The 19,898-nt window shown below is 40.9% G+C and overlaps 1 protein-coding gene across 2 annotated transcripts in view; it reads left to right on the top strand.

The window, feature by feature from the left end:
• Nucleotides 1–4,981: 4,981 nt before the first annotated feature.
• Nucleotides 4,982–19,898, top strand: part of Asb9 (ankyrin repeat and SOCS box containing 9) — a 30,841-nt gene continuing 15,924 nt past the window's right edge. The window contains exons 1-5 of one of the 2 annotated variants that reach the window (XM_040743815.1): nucleotides 4,982–5,059; nucleotides 7,563–7,677; nucleotides 9,202–9,275; nucleotides 9,450–9,663; nucleotides 16,464–16,543. In XM_040743815.1, coding sequence (XP_040599749.1) covers nucleotides 9,582–9,663; nucleotides 16,464–16,543 — 162 coding nt within the window. In that variant the 5' untranslated portion in view covers nucleotides 4,982–5,059; nucleotides 7,563–7,677; nucleotides 9,202–9,275; nucleotides 9,450–9,581. The remainder of the gene's footprint in view (nucleotides 5,060–7,562; nucleotides 7,678–9,201; nucleotides 9,276–9,449; nucleotides 9,664–16,463; nucleotides 16,544–19,898) is intronic. The other variant, XM_040743816.1, reaches the window with a different exon arrangement.

Below are 19,898 nucleotides of genomic sequence, written 5' to 3'. Positions count from 1 at the left end.
AGATGGTACAACCCATGGCTATGTAAGCAGATGACAGGAAGGAATAGAACTTGGGGGTATTGTGACATAGCACTGGGCTCCTTCAGCCAGGTTGGTTGAATACCAGACGTGTGGCTCTGGTACTGTCCCAGTTGATTTAAAAACCAAGGTAATAACTTATATTTTCAACTAGGATGGGGTATGAGGAGTGGAGTGAATAGTACAGGTACTAGATAGAGGGATGTTTCATGTGTTAGGCAGGAAAAAGCAAGAGAAATTTGATCAAGGTGATATGAATTGTACACAACTGAAAACCCGTGAGTTGTTTTCAGGCTTTCTCGTTGGAAAGTTTCACAACATGGTTTTCTCCAAGTGACTGACGCCATGGAAAAAGAAACAGTGGATAGGAGAGAATACTCTATGTCTTTTATCTCTTTCCTGTGATTGAAAGTAGGGACCCTAGCATAAAGTTATGTTGTGATGGCTGGTTCTTTCAGAAACCTTTTGGACACAGTTTCCCAAGTTCCAAACATATTGGTACTGTCCTTTTAAATTATTATATCCCATGATGTTAGCTGCTTAGATTAGTGAGATAATATTGACATAAACATTACATGGTCAAAATCAAAAAGTATGTATGTATATTAGTGTTTTCCTGTTGCATGTATGTGTAACATGTGTTTGCCTGGTTCTCGTGGAGGGCGGGGGGAGGGAGGTGGAATCCTCTGGAACGGCAGTTAAAGATGGTTTCAAACTGCCATGTGTCTTAGGGGAACGATCCCCAGGTCTTCTACAAGAGCAGCAAGTGTGTTATCTGAGACAGCCAGCCCTTATTCCTCTATAATTAAAAAACCATGTTTCAGGGACAATAACACTTCCTTAGAACCTCTCTAACTTTCAGTCTTGTCTGTAGTACGTGTGTGCTGGCTTTGTTCAACACAGTATTTGACTTCCTGTACTGGCTAGTTTTATGTCAACCTGACACACGCTAGAGTCTTCAGACAGGGAGCCTCAGTTGAGAGAATGCCACCATGACATCAGGTTGTAGGCAAGTCTTTATGGTATTTTCTTAATTGGTATTTGATAAGGTGGTAGCATTCTGAGCATTCCCTCCATGGGCTAGTGGTCCTGAGTTCTATAAGAAAGCAATGTGAGTAAACCATGAGGAGGAAGCCAGTAAGCAGCACTCCTCCATGGCCTCTGCATTAGCTCCTGCCTCCAGGTCTCTTCAATGGTGAGCAGTGATGTGGAAGTGCTAACCAATCCTACGGCTTTCTCTCCAACTTGATTTTAGTCATGCTGTTTCAGCACAGCAATAGTAACCCTGACCAAGGTAACTTCTTACTCATTTCTAGATGTAAGCTTTAGTTATATTAAAATATTTAAAGCAATAGTTAACTTTCTAAATGTATGCACAATGAATAATTTTCAGGGAAGAAGTCTTTCATTTTTCTTCATTCCTAATGATGAACAATAACGGCTCAAGGCTGCTAAATACTGTGTATGAGTAAGCCATAGCTTAAACACTGACAAAAAATATGTTCATAACCTAATGGTTCATATATATTTATATATAAATATGCTGTATATATATATATATATATTTGAACATATAAATACATACGCACAAATTGATGAAATTGATACACTTCTGACCTATCATTTATTTGATTATCCAATCCAGTATGGGTATCACCACATTTACCACTATAATTATTTCTACTATTATCATTATTTAAGACAGGGTTTCTGTACGCTGCCACTGCTATCTTTTTTGGTTTGTTTGTTTGTTTTTGGTTTTTCGAGACAAAGTTTCTCTGTATTGTTTTGGAGGCTGTCCTGGAACTTGCTTTGTAGACCAGGCTGGCCTGGAACTCACAGATATCTGCCTGTCTCTGCCTCCCGAATGCTGGGATTAAAGGCGTGTGCCACCAACGCCCAGCTGCCATGGCTATTTTGAAACTTGCTTTTTAGACCAATCTGTCTTTAACTCACAGAGAGCGACAGCATCTTCTTCATGAGTGTGGCGATTAAAGTTGTGTGCCACCATCCTCAGAACCATGTGGTGTTTAAAAGGAAGCCTGCCAGCATCCCTTGATGGTTTTAAGTCCCAATAGTTTCAAAGTCTTGACGTCATTCTTGTGCTTGCCTAGACACAGGTTTTGGGGTGTGGAGAGGTGCCCGGGTACTGCCTCAAGGATGCAATTGGACAGACTTAGTAGGCTCCCTAAGGGAGGCCTTATACCCTCTGAGGAGGAGATGGGAGTTGGGGCTGGGGCGGAAGCTTGGGGAGTGGGAGCAGAGGAGGGAGGAGGGAATGGACTTGGAAAAGGAAAAGGAATTCAATAAAGTATTTCAAAAGTGAAAATAAATATACTTGTAAAGAAACGATCAATATTTGAGAAAATGGACTTACCTGTAACTCTGCCCTAACCACTAGAATCTAATATATGCAGATTCAAAGGTCACACTGTGGCCCATATGAATGTAGTCTGTATTTAAATTCAGAGTATAGACTGTCAAATATCATAGTCAATTCTTATAGTTATTTTAGGTCGGTTTTCTAGATATGCAGAGATATAGTTTCAAGCGGATAGGTAGTATTCATAACGTTTCATAGACCTACAGAATATGGCATTTAAAATGGTGGGAATGAGACCCAACTGCTAATGACCACACCGAGTGTGTCAGAGAGGAAGGCGGCCATCAGTGAAACTCATTATGGAGTTTGCCTTCAATGTGGCAAAACTGCGCCATTGGGCAAAGAACTGCCCTTGCCTCAACTGCTGACAGTAAGGACGCTGTCCAAACTGGACAAGCAACTTACAAAGGAAAGGGCCTGCTGAAACTGCCAAGAGACAGGATGGTCCTTCCGGGTTCCTGCTTTACAGAAGAAAGCAAGTGACCAACTTTGCCAATCCTGGACAGAACATAGCTTGTGATTTCCTACTTAATTAAAAACTCTGTCCCACTCTATGGCCTATGGGATGGAGATGGATGCCACAACGTCACAGAGAAACTTTAGTCACTGTCCAGGCAGTGAGATGTCCCTGTCAATCCCACTGCTTATATACTTTGTTTCTGGGCCCTTTGATGGAGTTGAAGACAGATAGTTATGGTTATGGTTTTCCTTAGTTATGGTATCTGATAAGATACATATAAAACTGTAGACCCACAAGGATAGGAGAGTTGATAGAATATTTTCTTTAAATTTGCCAAATGTTAGTCGATTAAGCATTTTAAACTACAGTTGTTGCTTGATAACTGCCTTGTTATATGTAATTTTACCATGTTAAACTTGAAACCTATCTTTTTATTTAGAGACCCAAGAGGAGATGATGAGGGATGTCCATCTGTATTCTCTGGATATATGTTTCTCTTATTGCTTGATGAATAAAGCTGTTTTTTTCCAATGGGCCCTCAGGCAGGATTTAGTCAGGTGGGAAATCTGAACAGGGATAGAGAAAGGTAGTTATAGGTGGAGCCAGGGAGATGGCATGCATGTAAGTTCTGGGAAGGTAGGACGCCCGAACATTCTCCAGCAGGCCAAGACCAAGATTAATAGAAATGGCTTAACAACTAAGAGAGTGCTAGCCAGTAAGTTGTCTGAACCATTGGCTACACTGTTCCTTATTAATATGAGCCTCTGTGTGGTTATTTTGAATTCAATGGCTGTGGCACCGGGCAGTAGAGAAACTTCCATCTACCTTGCATAGAATATTTATTTGTTGGCTTTTTTTCTGTTGGGATTTTAGCGATTTGTTTCAATGCATTTTCAGTATAATAGTTCACCCTTTCCTCTCTTGGTAGGATATGTGTTCCAAGTCCCCAGTGGATGCCTTACAACTTGGGTAGCCGTGAATGCAGTCCACATGCTTTTCCTATATCTATAGACTCATGATAAAGTTTATTATAGAAACCGAGGGCTAGGATTAACAGTAATAAATGATATTAAAATAGAACAACCACAGTATTATACAACCAACCTAGGTGTCCGACAACACAGGGATGGGCAAATAAATGCGGTCCATGTTCAGAGTGCCCAGCCCTGATCGATGGAAATACAACACAGTCCTTACACATAAGGCTCAAGAGAAAACACGGAAGTGATGATAGAAAGACTGTAAAAGCCAGTGGACCAGAGGACACTGGCAGTTAGAAGAGTGTCTTGTGGGCATGACGGGAAGCTCTTCCTATGAGGCACCAAAATTATGGTTTCTGAAACAACATCTACACAATAACAATACCAATCGGCATTCCAGTCTGGATGGGAGAAATTTCACAAGGACCCACCACTAGATGAAGCACTACTATAGGCAACTAATGCTTGTTGAGAAGTGTATGTGGGGGAAATGAGTCTATCCTGGGCGCCAGGTCACAGACAGGTCATTCAGCGCCAACTAGTCAGACCTAAACACATGAACACATGCACAATACCAAAAGGACTCAGGAGGTTTGACATATTCTTGAAAAAACTTAAGTTATGAAATGAAACATTTCCCCAAGAATGAAGAGACATGAAGCCATGTGTGGTTTGAAGGAACTATCTTGTACTGCAAGTGAGTTAATTCAGTCTCAGAAATGCAGTATGTATTTAATGTCACTTTTGGTTCTGAGATTTAACATAAACAAGATTATGTCTGTATGCATACATATGTATTTATGTATTATCTATGCAAGTAAAAACCAGAGGAACAAAGGGACCAACAAGGTGAGAAAGGGTTAAAATGAGACCCGTAGGGAGGTACGGCGAGGTTCATGTCTAACATATATTGCATAAAAGTAGGAAAATGTACAAGTGTCGCATGGCAATATGTGTGATGAATACATACAATAAAATTAATGCACTAGCAATAAAAAGATTTTAATATGTCCTCTCTCTGAATATTTTACTGGGCTGTACCCCTCCTCTATTTCTTAGAGGTGATGTGAGATGGTACAACCCATGGCTATGTAAGCAGATGACAGGAAGGAATAGAACTTGGGGGGTATTGTGACATAGCACTGGGCTCCTTCAGCCAGGTTGGTTGAATACCAGACGTGTGGCTCTGGTACTGTCCCAGTTGATTTAAAAACCAAGGTAATAACTTATATTTTCAACTAGGATGGGGTATGAGGAGTGGAGTGAATAGTACAGGTACTAGATAGAGGGATGTTTCATGTGTTAGGCAGGAAAAAGCAAGAGAAATTTGATCAAGGTGATATGAATTGTACACAACTGAAAACCCGTGAGTTGTTTTCAGGCTTTCTCGTTGGAAAGTTTCACAACATGGTTTTCTCCAAGTGACTGACGCCATGGAAAAAGAAACAGTGGATAGGAGAGAATACTCTATGTCTTTTATCTCTTTCCTGTGATTGAAAGTAGGGACCCTAGCATAAAGTTATGTTGTGATGGCTGGTTCTTTCAGAAACCTTTTGGACACAGTTTCCCAAGTTCCAAACATATTGGTACTGTCCTTTTAAATTATTATATCCCATGATGTTAGCTGCTTAGATTAGTGAGATAATATTGACATAAACATTACATGGTCAAAATCAAAAAGTATGTATGTATATTAGTGATTTCCTGTTGCATGTATGTGTAACATGTGTTTGCCTGGTTCTCGTGGAGGGCGGGGGGGGGGAGGGAGGTGGAATCCTCTGGAACGGCAGTTAAAGATGGTTTCAAACTGCCATGTGTCTTAGGGGAATGATCCCCAGGTCTTCTACAAGAGCAGCAAGTGGGTTATCTGAGACAGCCAGCCCTTATTCCTCTATAATTAAAAAACCATGTTTCAGGGACAATAACACTTCCTTAGAACCTCTCTAACTTTCAGTCTTGCCTGTAGTACGCGTGTGTTGGCTTTGTTCAACACAGTATTTGACTTCCTGTACTGGCTAGTTTATGTCAACCTGACACACACTAGAGTCTTCAGACAGGGAGCCTCAGTTGAGAGAATGCCACCATGACATCAGGCTGTAGGCAAGTCTTTATGGTATATTCTTAATTGGTAATTGATAAGGTGGTAGCATTCTGAGCATTCCCTCCATGGGCTAGTGGTCCTGAGTTCTATAAGAAAGCAATGTGAGTAAACCATGAGGAGGAAGCCAGTAAGCAGCACTCCTCCATGGCCTCTGCATTAGCTCCTGCCTCCAGGTCTCTTCAATGGTGAGCGGTGATGTGGAAGTGCTCACCAATCCTACGGCTTTCTCTCCAACTTGATTTTAGTCATGCTGTTTCAGCACAGCAATAGTAACCCTGACCGAGGTAACTCCTTACTCAGTTCTAGATGTAAGCTTTAGTTATATTAAAATATTTAAAATAATAGTTAACTTTCTAAATGAATGCACAATGAATAATTTTCAGGGAAGAAAACTTTCATTTTTATTCAGTCCTAGGGATGAATACTAATAGCTGTTTTATGGTAGGCAAGCACTATTTCATAAAGTCGCATCTTAAACTCTGAGAAAAATATTTTAATAACTTAATATTCAGTATATATATACATATGTATATACTATGAGTAAATATATGAAATAGATACTCATGTAATCTATCATTCATTTGATTAACCAATCCTTTTTTTTGCATTTCCACATTCATCTTTATTATCTTTACTACATTTATTATTATTATATACAGGGTCTCTACATGTAGCCACAGGTATATTGAAGCTCTCCTTATTGACCATGCTCTCTGTCCGTGTGTGTTAGTGTGTGTGTGCCTTTTGGACAGAGAGTTATATATAGAGAGAGAGATTGAGAGAGGTCTGTATATAACATATTAATCTATATATTTACATGACGGAAGGCACTTGAGGAAGATATCTGATGTGAATCTCTGGCTTGCATATATTCATGTACACACATACACAAATACCCTCCACACATGAACACATTTGTACACATATACACATTTACCCTGCAAACATGAATACATGCATGTATACAACATACATCTAATTGCCAAAAAAGAAAGATGCAACATTCATGTAATATACTGATATTTTTCAAAGTTTCCCAAATTTACTTGTATCCATGCACATATGTGTGATTCTTTGATTTCTTATTATTTATCATGTGTGTAAATCATTAAAATTTCAAGTTTTTAAATTTAGATGTTTTTGTGTGCCTCTGTGTAGGCATGTGTACATGAGTGACAAGGGAGGCCAGAGCAGGGTGTTGGTTCTCTTTTAGCTAGTTTTGTGTTACAGCTTTAAGGGGGGAGGGTTTCCTCAATACATATGTTATAGGTCTGGAGGGAAAGGTGTCTTGGCAGTTGGGAGCCAAGGAATACCACAAAGTCATACTACATAACAAATGTCATGTAGGACGTTTATTTAAAAAGATGGAAGAGAGTGGCTGCTTCTGCACCAGCAAGAAGCAGCACGGAACTGAGCAGGAGGCAGGCTTATGCAGGATTTCTTTTGGGAGCAGTTTTCCAAGTGGAAATTTCTCTGGTGAAACTGGTGAGATTTCAAGCCAAGCCCAAGGATTGGTAGATTGTAGCAACGTGATTCGTCAGTTTTCATGCTCAGAGATTGGTGAGTTTTGGTAGGTTTTCAAACCTGGAAGTGGTCTCGAATCTTTTTTTTTCCCTACAGGAGCTGCCTTATTTGGGTGCTAGGAACCAACTCTGGTTCTCTCCAGCTTCAAGAGAACATAACTCTGACTTAGTATTTCCATTCTCTGGAATCTCTCTTCTAGAGAAACTTTCAGGTATGCCCAAAAGCAATATGTTCAGAAATAGATTCCAATATTTATCTAGCAGTCCAATAAATGGCAACATCCTTCTAGCATCTTTGGGGACAACAAAATGCTTAGTTTTTGGTGTTTCAAGCAGGGTTTCTCTGTGTAGCTCTGGCTGTCCTGGAACTCAGATCAGGCTGGCCTTGAACTCACCTGCCTCTGTCTCCCAAGTGCTGGGACTAAAGGTGTGTATGGTGACCACGTATCACAATGAAATTTTTTGTCACAATGTGAAATGCAGTGGAGAATAGAGAATGACTATATCAATATATGGAACAATAGGAAGCTTGCCAGACTAAGTGTAAAATTTGTAGGATAGTCTGATAATGAAATTATACTGAAGTAAAGATGTACAAGGGTAAGTGTATGTATTCACAGAAACGCACTAAACTATGAAGGATGCCACAAGGTGTGTTGATGCACACCTGTAAACTTAGCACTCTGGAGGTGGAGGCAGGCTTGCTACAAGTTTGAGGCTTGCTTGACTGCATAGTGTGCTCAAGGTCAGCCTGGAGTACATAGTCATCCTCTTTCAAAAAACAAAACAAAACAAAAAAACCCAATTAAACAGCTTGCAGTGGTTAAAACTAGTTACTAAAAGTTTCAATTGAGAAACCAAACATCTCAAATGGAAACAAATCTACAGCCTTTGGATGCCAGCCTGTGCTTGAGAGTAGCTCAGACTTCTGCAGATAAGATAGTCTCCTTAACTTGGAAGACAGAGAAAGTGGGAGTCTTTCCGGAGCAAGTGTCATAGGGCGTGTCATTTTGTGGTGCAGGAGAATGTAATGGATAGTGAATAGACAAGAGGCAGGAAAAGCAGCAAACGCACACTAGCCTCCTTTCAAACCCGTGATTGCCTGGAACCAGCACCCCGGACTATGGTGGAAAATGGAAATTGAAAAGTCACCTATACTGAAAGTCTAAACCCTCATGCGAGCAAACTGAGGGTACCTTAAAAAAGCTGCTCTCTTCCCAACTGGCAATTGAAGGATAGTGGGCCTCTTTGCACACCTGTGTTGACTCTGTGATTCATTTTTTCTAACAGCAATCAGCCATCAGTTATTTATAAGTAGAATCAAAATGTGTACATGAAAGGCAAAATAGGGCATAGAATGAACTTGCATCCTTCCCCCCACGAAGAGGAAACCAAGTTCTTTCTTTCCCTCTCCACCTCTACCCCTTGCATTTTTGAAACATACAGACACATTTTCCATAAGACACTCCCAGCAAAATTGAAACCACATGTGCAGATGGCCAGGCTGAGACGTGCGTGTCCCTGTGCAAGCCGTTCGTGGGAGCGGCTGCAAAAGCAGCTTTCCCAGCTCCTGGATGCTGGGGCTTGTCTGAGATGCCCGGAAGTAGCGAACAGCTCTCAGGCGCTTTAACAACCCCTTCCTACACAGCAACCCAACTCCCTTCATTCTCCAAAAGTTACATAGTGTAAATTTCCTTGCTGATAAACTCTAAAGCTTGCTCCCTGATTGGTCTCAGTTTAGGAAAGGACGTGACATCAGCAACTTTGCAGAGTTACGACTGGGGGTCTGCTGTGGACTTTGGACGCCTAGGTAGAGTGTATGTGTCTGTGTTCGTGTGGTGGTTTTGAGTGTGTGTGTGTGTGTGTGTGTGTGTGTGTGTGTGTGTGTGTGTGTGTCTGTCTGTCTGTCTGTCTTTCTGTCTGAGGATCTGTTTGACCACAGGTAATACTCACATTACCCTGCCTGTGCTCTTCTCTGCTGCAGGCTGCCTGAACCAGGACGTGTGCAGTTCAGCCAACCACAGAACTGGAATTTCTCAGGGGCACCAGGAGCATGGTATTCAGGTTTTCCTGAGCAACCGAAGTGGAACATAGTTTGCTGATCCACGAGGGTACTATGGATGGTCTACGAAGGAGCAGGATTGCGAGGCTAGCAAGTTGTCCTCATCTTAGACTCTTTTCAAACCCATTGGTTGGGGGTGAGTCATAGACGATGTGAAATCAGAGTGCTGGGGAGGGTGGTTAGTGTGCTCAAGAGAGAGGAGAGCTGAACTATGTCAGCTGGTCTTTCTGTGGGTTGTCCATAGAGTAGCTACTGGACAGAAATCTGTCCATAGGCATACTTGTCTAAATCCTTGATGTGGTTATTTAAAAATACACCTTTATCTGTAGAGTCATAAAATGAAATAAATTTTAATTATCACAGGGCATTTTCTAAAGGTGAAAGCTTTTGCTTCAAAGAATCATTCTTTTGTGGGTCAAATATATTACTTATTAAATAGGAGGTTTAGGAGTTATTTATTAATAACAATGTTTTGTCTCCTGTGTAGTCCAGGTTGGCCTTAAACTCATTATCTTCCTGTCTCAACCTCTGAGGTGCTGAGATTATAGGTGTGTGAGTGTGTGCACATGCTTGTCTTGTAAGAACTTTGGGTTTTATAAGAACTTTCTCTAAAGTATTTCATATGTGGTGAAGCTGAGCTTGTCAAGGATGTTGACTGGTTGATTGATTTTAGAAATATTTTTAATACTCTACAAAGGTTTCCTACAGGCATGAATTGCAGCTGTTGGGTGACACATTGGCTAATGTAGAGTGTCATGCATTCACTCACTGCAACTCTCCTGTAAACATTCAGCAGGTTCCAGATGAAGGAATTCTGAGCCTAAGCATTCAAGGAGACAGTATTACATTCAATACACTTGGTAGGCTGCCCATAACACTTGTCTTTTGGAAGGACGAACAGGAGTTCTAAAGTCCCCTAGGACTTAATGATTTCTTTCTGTACAGGTATGTACATGGAAAACTATAGGAGGTAGACAATACAAAATGCCTTTCATCTCTGATTGAGGAGACAGGCTTGCACATTCTACCCCCCTATTTACCCAGTTTTCCTTGCAAACTATGCAGGGTCCTCAATTATAAGCAGGGCTTCCGTATACAAAGGCAGAGCTTAATTTATCGGTATGTATTGAACACACCTTAGGAATACTAGGAAGTAAGAGTGGCATTGAGATTCATTTTCAAAATAGAGTTTGATGAGTATTTTTTAAAGCAATCCAACCACTGTTGGAAATGACAAAGAATTCAGGCATGTTCTCAGCAGTCACTTTACAGCAAAGGCTTCCGTTTTTATTTTTGCTTGTATGTGGAGAGAGGAACAAGCCACTGTCTCCTGGAGGCTATGCTGCCTAGGAAGTGGAAAACTTGTTCTAACTAGAATGGAGAGTATCTCGGAGTCAGTTTAGTCAATTTGGAGAGGCAGTACTGGATGATGAAGCTTGTGCGTGCATGCACGTGTGTGTGCGCGCACATGGAAGTGAGCGCATGCACTGTATACTTGAGTGTAAAGATGGAGGCCAGAAATCAACATTGGGTATTTTTATCTACTGCTCTCTTCCTTGTTTTTTGAGACAGGGTGTGTTTCTCACTTAACCTGGAGTATTATGTTTCAGCAAAACTCGATGGCCAGTGGGTCCCCAGGATGTGCTTTTTTTTGTTCCTCTAGCATGGGGGATAAATGTGTATGCTCCCATGCCTGGCTTTTTACATGGATGGTGAGCATCATCTGAACTCATATCCTTATCAGGCACTTTATTCACTGAGGCATCTCCACCACCACTAGCTGATAAATCTTTCAAAGCTATGAAGGGGTTAGGCTTTGTAAGTTGGAAACTGGACATCATTGATGGCTCTGGAGCAGAGCACTGGCAATAATGAAGGCTATTGAGTAAATTTATATAGTACTCCCAGTTAGGGTAGATTATGGTGACACACAGAAATGCTGAACTAATCCACTTGTTCTCCTATGCCTCAGCATCACCTAGGAGTTGTTAACAGGGAGGTGAAGCTACTTCTGAAGAAGTGACAGGACTGAAGTGAAGCTTGGGTATCTTCATTGCCAACCAGGTCCTAAGTGGTGTGGTCAGGGATTGTCAGGGACCACACCTTAAGAACCAGCACACAAATCCAAGCAGACAGCTGACATATAGGTCATACTTCAGAAATGATGGAGAACTGGTTTTAATTCTAAAGGAAAGAAAAATGAGATTGTACTGCTTGATTCAATATTGTGGCAATCTGAGAGAAAGCATCCTAAATTGTGAAGCTTTCAACCTCACATTAGGTTAAACAGAGGTAGATAAGAGGGAAGTTGGAAGGGGTGCTGGCTGAAGAGTAGAATAAGGAAGAGAGGATGCAGAATTCTCTCCCTTCTAGCTCTATTATATGTCCAAGTGTGTGCACATGAAGGTCAGAGGTCAATATCATGTGTTGGCATTAATCTCTTGCCACCTACATTTTTTGAGGCAGGGACTCTTGCTGAAATTGGAGCATCCTGATTAAGTAAGTATAGCTGGCTAGAGAGCTCCAGGGATCCTCTTCACAACCATTGCCTCGCACTGGGATTACAGATGCATTGCCATAGCTGATTATTTATGTGGATACTGTGGATCTGAACTCATGTCCTCATGCTTATGTGGAAAGATTTTAAATAAACTGAATGTCTTCCTAGCTCACCAGAGTTCTATTTTGGACATAAAAGTATTAATAATATTGCCAGACCCACATATCCTGATGATATGGGGCTAAGATTGGAGACGAATACAGGTTGCGTGTGAGAAGCCTCAGAATGTTCTCCAGAGGGCTTGTGGTTGAAACTTAGTGAAAGGAGAAATTTTCCAATGGCTAAGAACTGGAACCTGGGGACAGCAAAGATGTGGAACCAGTAAGCTGTACAGAAAAGTAGAAAGGGTTTTCTGATGTTACTATTCCATGGGGCCTGACAGGATAGCAGTTTTCAAAGACACTAGAATCACAGGATAGATGCCTGGATACTTGGGCACCTGCCTGCATACATCCTCTTTCTCTGATCCAGAATGACAAATACCTTCCCACCTTCCACACCCAACAGAACCACTGTTCCCATGTAGCCCTCCTAGGTTTTTTCCTCTTCCCAAGAAGACTTTATTTTTTCTCCCTGCTTTGCACCAGGGATTAAAAATACCCTCAGCAGTAGCTGGTTACATTTGTTTACCCTTCTGAGGCCTTGCCCTTGGTGAAGTTGGAATGTGGAACATTCAGAATGTTGGTTCCAAAGTTGGCTCCAAGACACTCATTTCAGTTGAAGGTACCCTCTGGCACAAGTACAAGTCAGAGGGAAGCATAGGCCTGGGTATGGTACATTCTTTTCTCTGCTCTCTTCTCTAGAGGAAGGGAGGAAAGGATGGGAAGATGGAAAGCCAATTCTTCATAGAGAGTTGTTTAATGCTGTCCAAGGGACAGTGAAAGAATACTATTCCTCCCCTGAAAGTACTTTGTAATTGAATTGTACCTCCCAAAAGATATTCTGAAATCCTAAATAGCCTTTGCACTTAAAGAGACTACTATTGGGCAATTGAGTGGCTGCAGGTATAATCACTAAAATGGAGCCTTACTGGCATGGGTTGGATCCTTAATCCCAGAAGATTGGCATTATCACTAAGAGAAGGAGAGGGAACATTCAGAGAGAATGCTGTAAGGCAGAGGCAGATATCAGAGCAAGGGATCTATGAACCAAGGAAAGCCAAGGATGGATTTCCAGTGTCAGAAGCTAAAGGAGGTGAGGAATGTTTCCTTCCTGGAGACTTTGAAAAGGGCATGGCCTTGGTGAAGCTTTCAGACCTCTCTTAGACTTCTAGCCTCGACAACTGCAAGAAAACTCATTTCAGTTGTTTTAAGCCACCTACTTTGAGGTAGTTTGTTATAGCATTCTAGGAAACTAATCCACACTACTTGTAGACACTTCACAAATACACTGAAGGGTAAATTAACATCCTTAATCCCACCAATCAACCATTTATTCGTATCTATCCTTACGTTTAAAACATTTTTTCACATTTATTCCTTTTTTATGTGTGTGAGTATGTGCCTGTGGAGGCCAGAGGACAATTTGTAGGCATAGGTTCTCTCCGTCCACCGTGTGTACCCCAGGGATTGAACTCAGATCATCAGGTGGCTGAGCCACTTCTCCGGCACAAGTTAGTTTAAGCTTGTTTGTTTGCCTGGAAGCTCATACCTATGTACATAATTCTTTCTTTACAAAAATTGAGTCCACCATATTAGCAGAGAATTTTCACATTTAAGCAGAAAGCCGCCAAGAATAGGTACTTTAAGATACTGGGACAATTTGGCAGAGGGTTCTCTGAGGGTGATCTGTCCATGTAAGCAGAAGAGGAGATTATGTGAAATTTTGGAGAGCAGAAGGGAGGAGGGTACAGCAAGGGGAAGAGGAGGTAGGAGAGGAAAGAAGGGGCTGGTTAATGGATGGAGTAGACAGGACAATTTTGCCCAACAAGTCTCATGCTTGCTCCACCATCTCCTCATCAGTATTCTTCCCCAATTCTACCAAATCTGCCTATGTCACATCCTGGATACTCCAGTCTCCTTAGAGCAACCCTCTCTCCCACTTTTGACCTTGTAAAATGTTTCCTAACATGGATGGGTTTAGGCTACTGCCCCACATTTATTAGTGTTCTTGGAGCTTCCTCAATAACTCTTTTCAGAATGCAGCAATTAGCACACTTTAAATCTCTCCTGAGATAATGGAAAGCTTAGAAATTGTTTCAGAAAGCATAATAAAATGAAATGGCACCTATCCCAATGTACCACAGGCTTGATAGAGACACTCCTTTTTTCAAGGGTAAGTTTAATGACTGTTTAGGCTGTCAGATACAACAATTTTAGACAGCTTTAAAAATATGAAGAATTTTGACAACTGTATTTCTTAATAGCTGAGTGATTAGAAGGAAAAAGTAAGCTAATTATGTCACACTCAGTGAGCCACAGGTGTCCAGTTTCACATGTATTAAAAACTGATTTTCAAAACCTTCCTCAAAATTCAGCTTTTCTTGCTGAAGATTTTCTGTGAATGGTGTCCTCCATTATCAGCACTGAAAAGATGGGATTACCTGCACTTTTTATTCTAATTCAGAACCCAGTCATTCCATATCTAGAATCTGAATTTAAAACTCCCTAGAAGCAGAAGTGCTTTTCTGAGAGAATTAGGAACCTCTGTGAATGCTGTGAGTCCAGGTACAGAGTCCAAGATTTTGGAGATAGAAAAGCCATTTCCCTTAAGGTGTTTTGTCTCTAGACTTTAGTGACCCCAGTAAGAAAGCACTGGTTGGGCTGCGTGTAGGCGGCCTACACGCATCCTTTCATGTACTAAATGCTTAATGAGTCCATCTGCAAGGATAGTAATTTGCTCACTGGGACAGATTTTCCAGGGCACTGATGGCTCCAGGTGGCAGGCAGTCCTCAACTAATAGGCATTAGGTACAAAGTGTTCTTGTCTTCCTCTTTGTAGCCTTTGAGTCTGCAAGGCATTAGCGATTCCCCTCGCTCTCAGGCCCTTTCAGCCTTCAACAGCCGGTAAGTGCCCATGCAAGGTGCATTAGACAGTTGCACCTTGCTTGCATGTAGTGTGTTCATCAAAGCAAGGCAGAGCCGGAACCGATGCCGACTCAGGCAAACCTCCCCCATTGTAGCTTCCTGCATCTGTTTGTTCTGGAAATCAGATGCAGCTTGAGATGAGAAACAAATCTGGGCCGCGCAGCATTCAATTATATCTCCACTTAATTACAAGGGCAGAGGAAAGCTTATCCAACATGATAGGGTTTGCAAGCGTCTTTCCTGAAAATTTGTATTCCTCTTGAATGATGGTAGACTACATTGGCTGTTTTAAATGCAATGCTTATGGGGTGTAATCAAGGCACTGTTTAGTGTCACGGCAAGATAATAATAGTAGCTAATATGTATTGAGCCGTGGGTAAGTATATTTCTGCCTTTACCAAAATTAAACTGAGAGTCAGGGTTTGTTCAGGGCACTGCTGTTCAGAAGAGGTCAATTGGCTCTGAATTCAGACTGCTCTTTTAACCACATTAGCACCCTGCTTAGAGGGGAGGGCCACAAATAATGCCATGATTTCAAGGTTAGACTGAATTCTGATTTGTGTTTAATACTGGAACAGACGGTAACCTGCAAATAGACACAGTTCTGCTTAGATTAGATTCCAAGCCTAATGGTGTATGTAATTATATGATTGCTACTATTAGTGCATGCTACTGTTTGCTGAGATGCCAAAGTTTGGGTTTCGTGCAGGAAGTGAGACTGGCAACTACAGCTGAACTCGTCTAATGCTCATAATTAACAAAACTCTCACGTAACTAAATGAACCATTTGCCTTTGAAACCAGTATGAAAATGGAAGTTCAGTCATCTACCTGTCATTTCAATTTGCCTCTTTAAAATATTAATTTAAATCGGATTTGTTTTTCAAAGGATGCATAAAACCAAATTGTATGCGGTTAAGAGGTACTGTATAATGGCTTGTTCCGTGTTGAAATCATGTTATAGATATCTGTCTCCTCAAACACTGATTGTTTTTTTTAATGTTGAAAACATCATTTTGTAGCTTTTTGAAATCTGTATCAGGCAGTTGCTATTTAAAATCACCTTATGGAGGAGCACTGGAGCACCGGGTCTGGTTCCTCTCTAAAACAACGACTTAGTATTCACTTAATCAGTCTTTCCTGTATCTCCTCTTTTCCTATTCCCCCAGCATCTGATGACCACTGGTCTCCTCTCCATTTTCTGCCTAAGAACTAGACCATGTTGAACTGATTTTCTGTGCTTGGCTTACTTCACTCAACATGCTTTCCCAGCCTGTCTCTTTGGTCCTTAGTTTGGGTGCTTGTCTACGCACATTAGCATGATGTAACCCATTCCTCCCTTTCCATGCAGATATTGTTTCCGACTGGTCACCTCTTCACGATGCTGCAAGCCATGGACGCCTGCTGACCCTGAGGAACCTTATCAACCAGGTAGCTCTAAAAAATAATAACAGTATATCCCATTGCTGTCTCAGACTGACAAAAGAGACAGACATTTCCTCTTAAGTACAATCAGCAAAATGAAGTGAATTTCATTGCAATAACAATTTCCTTCTTAGTAGGCTGTCATAATGTTAGTGTTTTGTGAAAACCTCACCACACAGTGGGAACAATGCTAAATACTTGTCCAAAGGATTACTAGAAAGTGATATTTTATGTCCTTTTCAGTTAATAAAACTTGTTCTTATATTTATAAGGGGAAGATGGTTCAGTCAGTAGTGTCCATTGCACAAGCATGAAGACCCAAGTAGGAATCCCCAGAACCCACATAAAAATAACAAAAAATAAACTGGATTCAGTGGCACATGTCTGTAATAGTAGCTCTCAGAGGACAGAGACAACCAGATACCCAGAGCTGTAGTCTATCCAGTTGATGAGTACTGGCTTCAAGAGGAGACCTGTATCAAAAGATAAGGTGATGAGCAAAAGTGAAAGATAGTTGTTTTCTACCTGTAGCCTCCATGTGCACACAACACACACATATGTGCTTACACAGAAACACACACAGACTTGCAACATATGAGCAAATTTATCTTGTGAAATAGGGATTTTCAACTACAGCAACTTTGTCTCTCAGGAGGATAATATCTAGAGCCACCATTGGTCATAATCCTAGAGTGGTGCTAATGCAGTTAGTGGGTAATAAACAAGGATGGTGCTAGGTGTCCTACAGTGCATAGGACAGCCCCCATGTCAAGAATTAGGCAGCTCTAAATTCCAGGAGGACAAGGCGTTAAATGCCCGTAATGTAAAATCAATGCTTGAAAATGCCATTTCATATATGTAGTCTTATAATTTCAGTGATATTTTCAGTTTGGTCAAATACCCAGTTGCCTGTGACTCAACAGTTGGATTTCAGTTTTCTTTTTCTTAGGTGTAAGTTGCCTGCACTTACTGATTTTTGTTGCTTTTGAATTATTAGAATCCTTTGCTCAGACACTGCTAAAAGCAATTTACATCCTAACACAGTCTTTTCTAGAAGGTTCTATTCTCCAAAATAGAGACTATATGTTTGTGAGTTGTGCACTCTCTGTCTGTCTGTCTGTCTGTCTCTCTCTCTCTGTGTCTCTGTCTCTGTCTCTGTCTCTGTCTCTCTCTCTCTCTCTCTCTCTCTCTCTCTCTCTCTCTCTCTCTCTCTCTCTCTCTGTGTCTGTAGAGCTAGGGATGGAACCCAGGATCTTTCCCAGGACAATATATCTTGCTCTTTTTCTAGGCAGCAAAATTTATGGAGACATTATCAAAGCAAAGTTTTAAAGGATTAAATATGTAAAGTAAAAATCAGAGAAAACCTATCAAAATATTGAAACAAATACGATGTAATAACATATGGACTTTTCGATGGTCTTGTTAAAGTTTTAGCTGTGGTTTTGAGGCTACCATGATTTCTAAGCAGGGTCAGACTACCTTAGTAAACATAATTCACTGAAAATGTCTGCAATTGCTATAGATTATAATGCTATTAATTTCAGGGTACATAAAAGCAGTGAAAATAAAACTGAATTCAGAAAACATCTCAATTTCATGGACCTATCTAATATAAGAAATTTGTCTATACAAATATTATTTCCAACAAAAAATTTATACTATCCTAAGCTACTGTGTTAAGGTAGTTTTGGAAGCAGCAGCCTATTATAAATCCATTCTAACATAACTCCCACTAAAAGATGTCAGACTACTCAGGTAAAATGAAATATTTATGCTATTTGGATCATATTAAAAATGGTCTTTGATGCTTTATGTATCACTTTTCTATTTGGGTTTTGTCTGTTTTATTCTTATTTGATGTGTATATGTGTTTTGTCTGCATGTATGCTTGTGTACCATGTGTGTGAAATGCCCCAGGAATACAGAAGAGGGTGCTGTGTCCCCTGGAACTAGTGTTATAGACAGTTGTGAGCCACTGTGTTAATGCTGGGAATTAAACTTGGGACCTCTGGAAGGGGCTAGAAAGTGCTCTCCACTGGTGAGCCATCTCTTCAGCCATATGTATCATTTGTTAACAGGAAAGGTGCTTGTTTATATTTGATATTTATATTTATTGACCATCAGCTTAGAGCCATGCCTTTATCTAAAATCTTCCAAGGCAGTTAAGTGAGTTGTCATGTTTGTACATCAATCCCTGCCTTTATAAAGTGAAAATTCTAATATCACCTTTGTTAGTCCACCTTAAAACTTAGGAACAAATACACATCCCAATATAGTGGCAGGATACAATAACCATAACTTCTTTCTAATGAATGTTTGAGTCATTTGACATAAGCTTGACTTGACTGGGCACAGTTCTAAGCTGTGACACACATGTCCCTCATACTTCCTTGGCCTCTGGCTGCCCAAGGGATTTTCTTTTCTTGATAAAAGGCTGTTGCATAACAGGACAAGCTAAACCAGCCACGGATGGAATTCTTCCAATCCTGGTTTCTGCCTTATCTGCTAAGATCGACTTGGATAAATCAAATCAAAGGAAGAATGTATGTTCTCAGCTATGATGTACATACAACAGTGAAAGTAGATTGATGAATCTGACCAACATGTGGACTGAAAATGGCAAAACATGCACAGAATACATGCTTCCTGGGTCAGTGTTAAACACATGAGAGAAAACTGAATGTCCACCGTTAAGTGTCAGCTAAGCATTCCTTTGGGTACCAGAGGTAGCAGTAATCTGGCTAGCATCTAAATGTTTTCTTTCTTTACCTGTATGCTGATTCACTGAGATGACACTAAGATATGTGAATTGTTTAATATATCTGTTATATTTCAATTAAAAATCATTAAAACCCAGCAGTGACTGTTTGTTAGGTTAGCAGAAAGTAATTAATTTGGTGGTATTTCCTCCAGATTTTGTATTAGAATTCCCATAGGGTGCTGTTTGCTTGTAGTCTTTTAAATTACGGCGTTGTCAATGGGCCTGCTGACGCAAGCCTCTAATCGCAGATACTCAGGAGCTGAGGCAAGAGTACCACAAGTTCAAGGCCAGCCTAACTTACAGAGTACGTTCCAAGCCCAGTCTGTGCAATTCAGACCCTATCTCACATTCTTAAAAAGGGCTGGGGGTGGGGTGGGGTTTTACTCAGTGGTTAAAGTGCTTGCAGCTCAAGTATAAGGACTGGAGACTGGATCCTGGAACCCATACAAATGCCAAATGAGGATGCGGCCCACCTGGAATTCAGGCCTCAGGAGCAGAGACAAGAGATCCCCAGAGAAAGCTGGCTTGCAAAACACATCACATCAGCAAACTCTGGGTTTAACTGATAGAGTATCTACCATTGAATAAGGAGTAAGTGCA

Source organism: Mesocricetus auratus, unplaced genomic scaffold, assembly GCF_017639785.1.
Source record: "Mesocricetus auratus isolate SY011 unplaced genomic scaffold, BCM_Maur_2.0 Super-Scaffold_100003, whole genome shotgun sequence".
Taxonomy (NCBI): domain Eukaryota; kingdom Metazoa; phylum Chordata; class Mammalia; order Rodentia; family Cricetidae; genus Mesocricetus; species Mesocricetus auratus.
The sequence above is the reverse complement of the archived record's forward strand: the minus strand, read 5'-3'. Positions and strand labels throughout refer to the sequence as shown.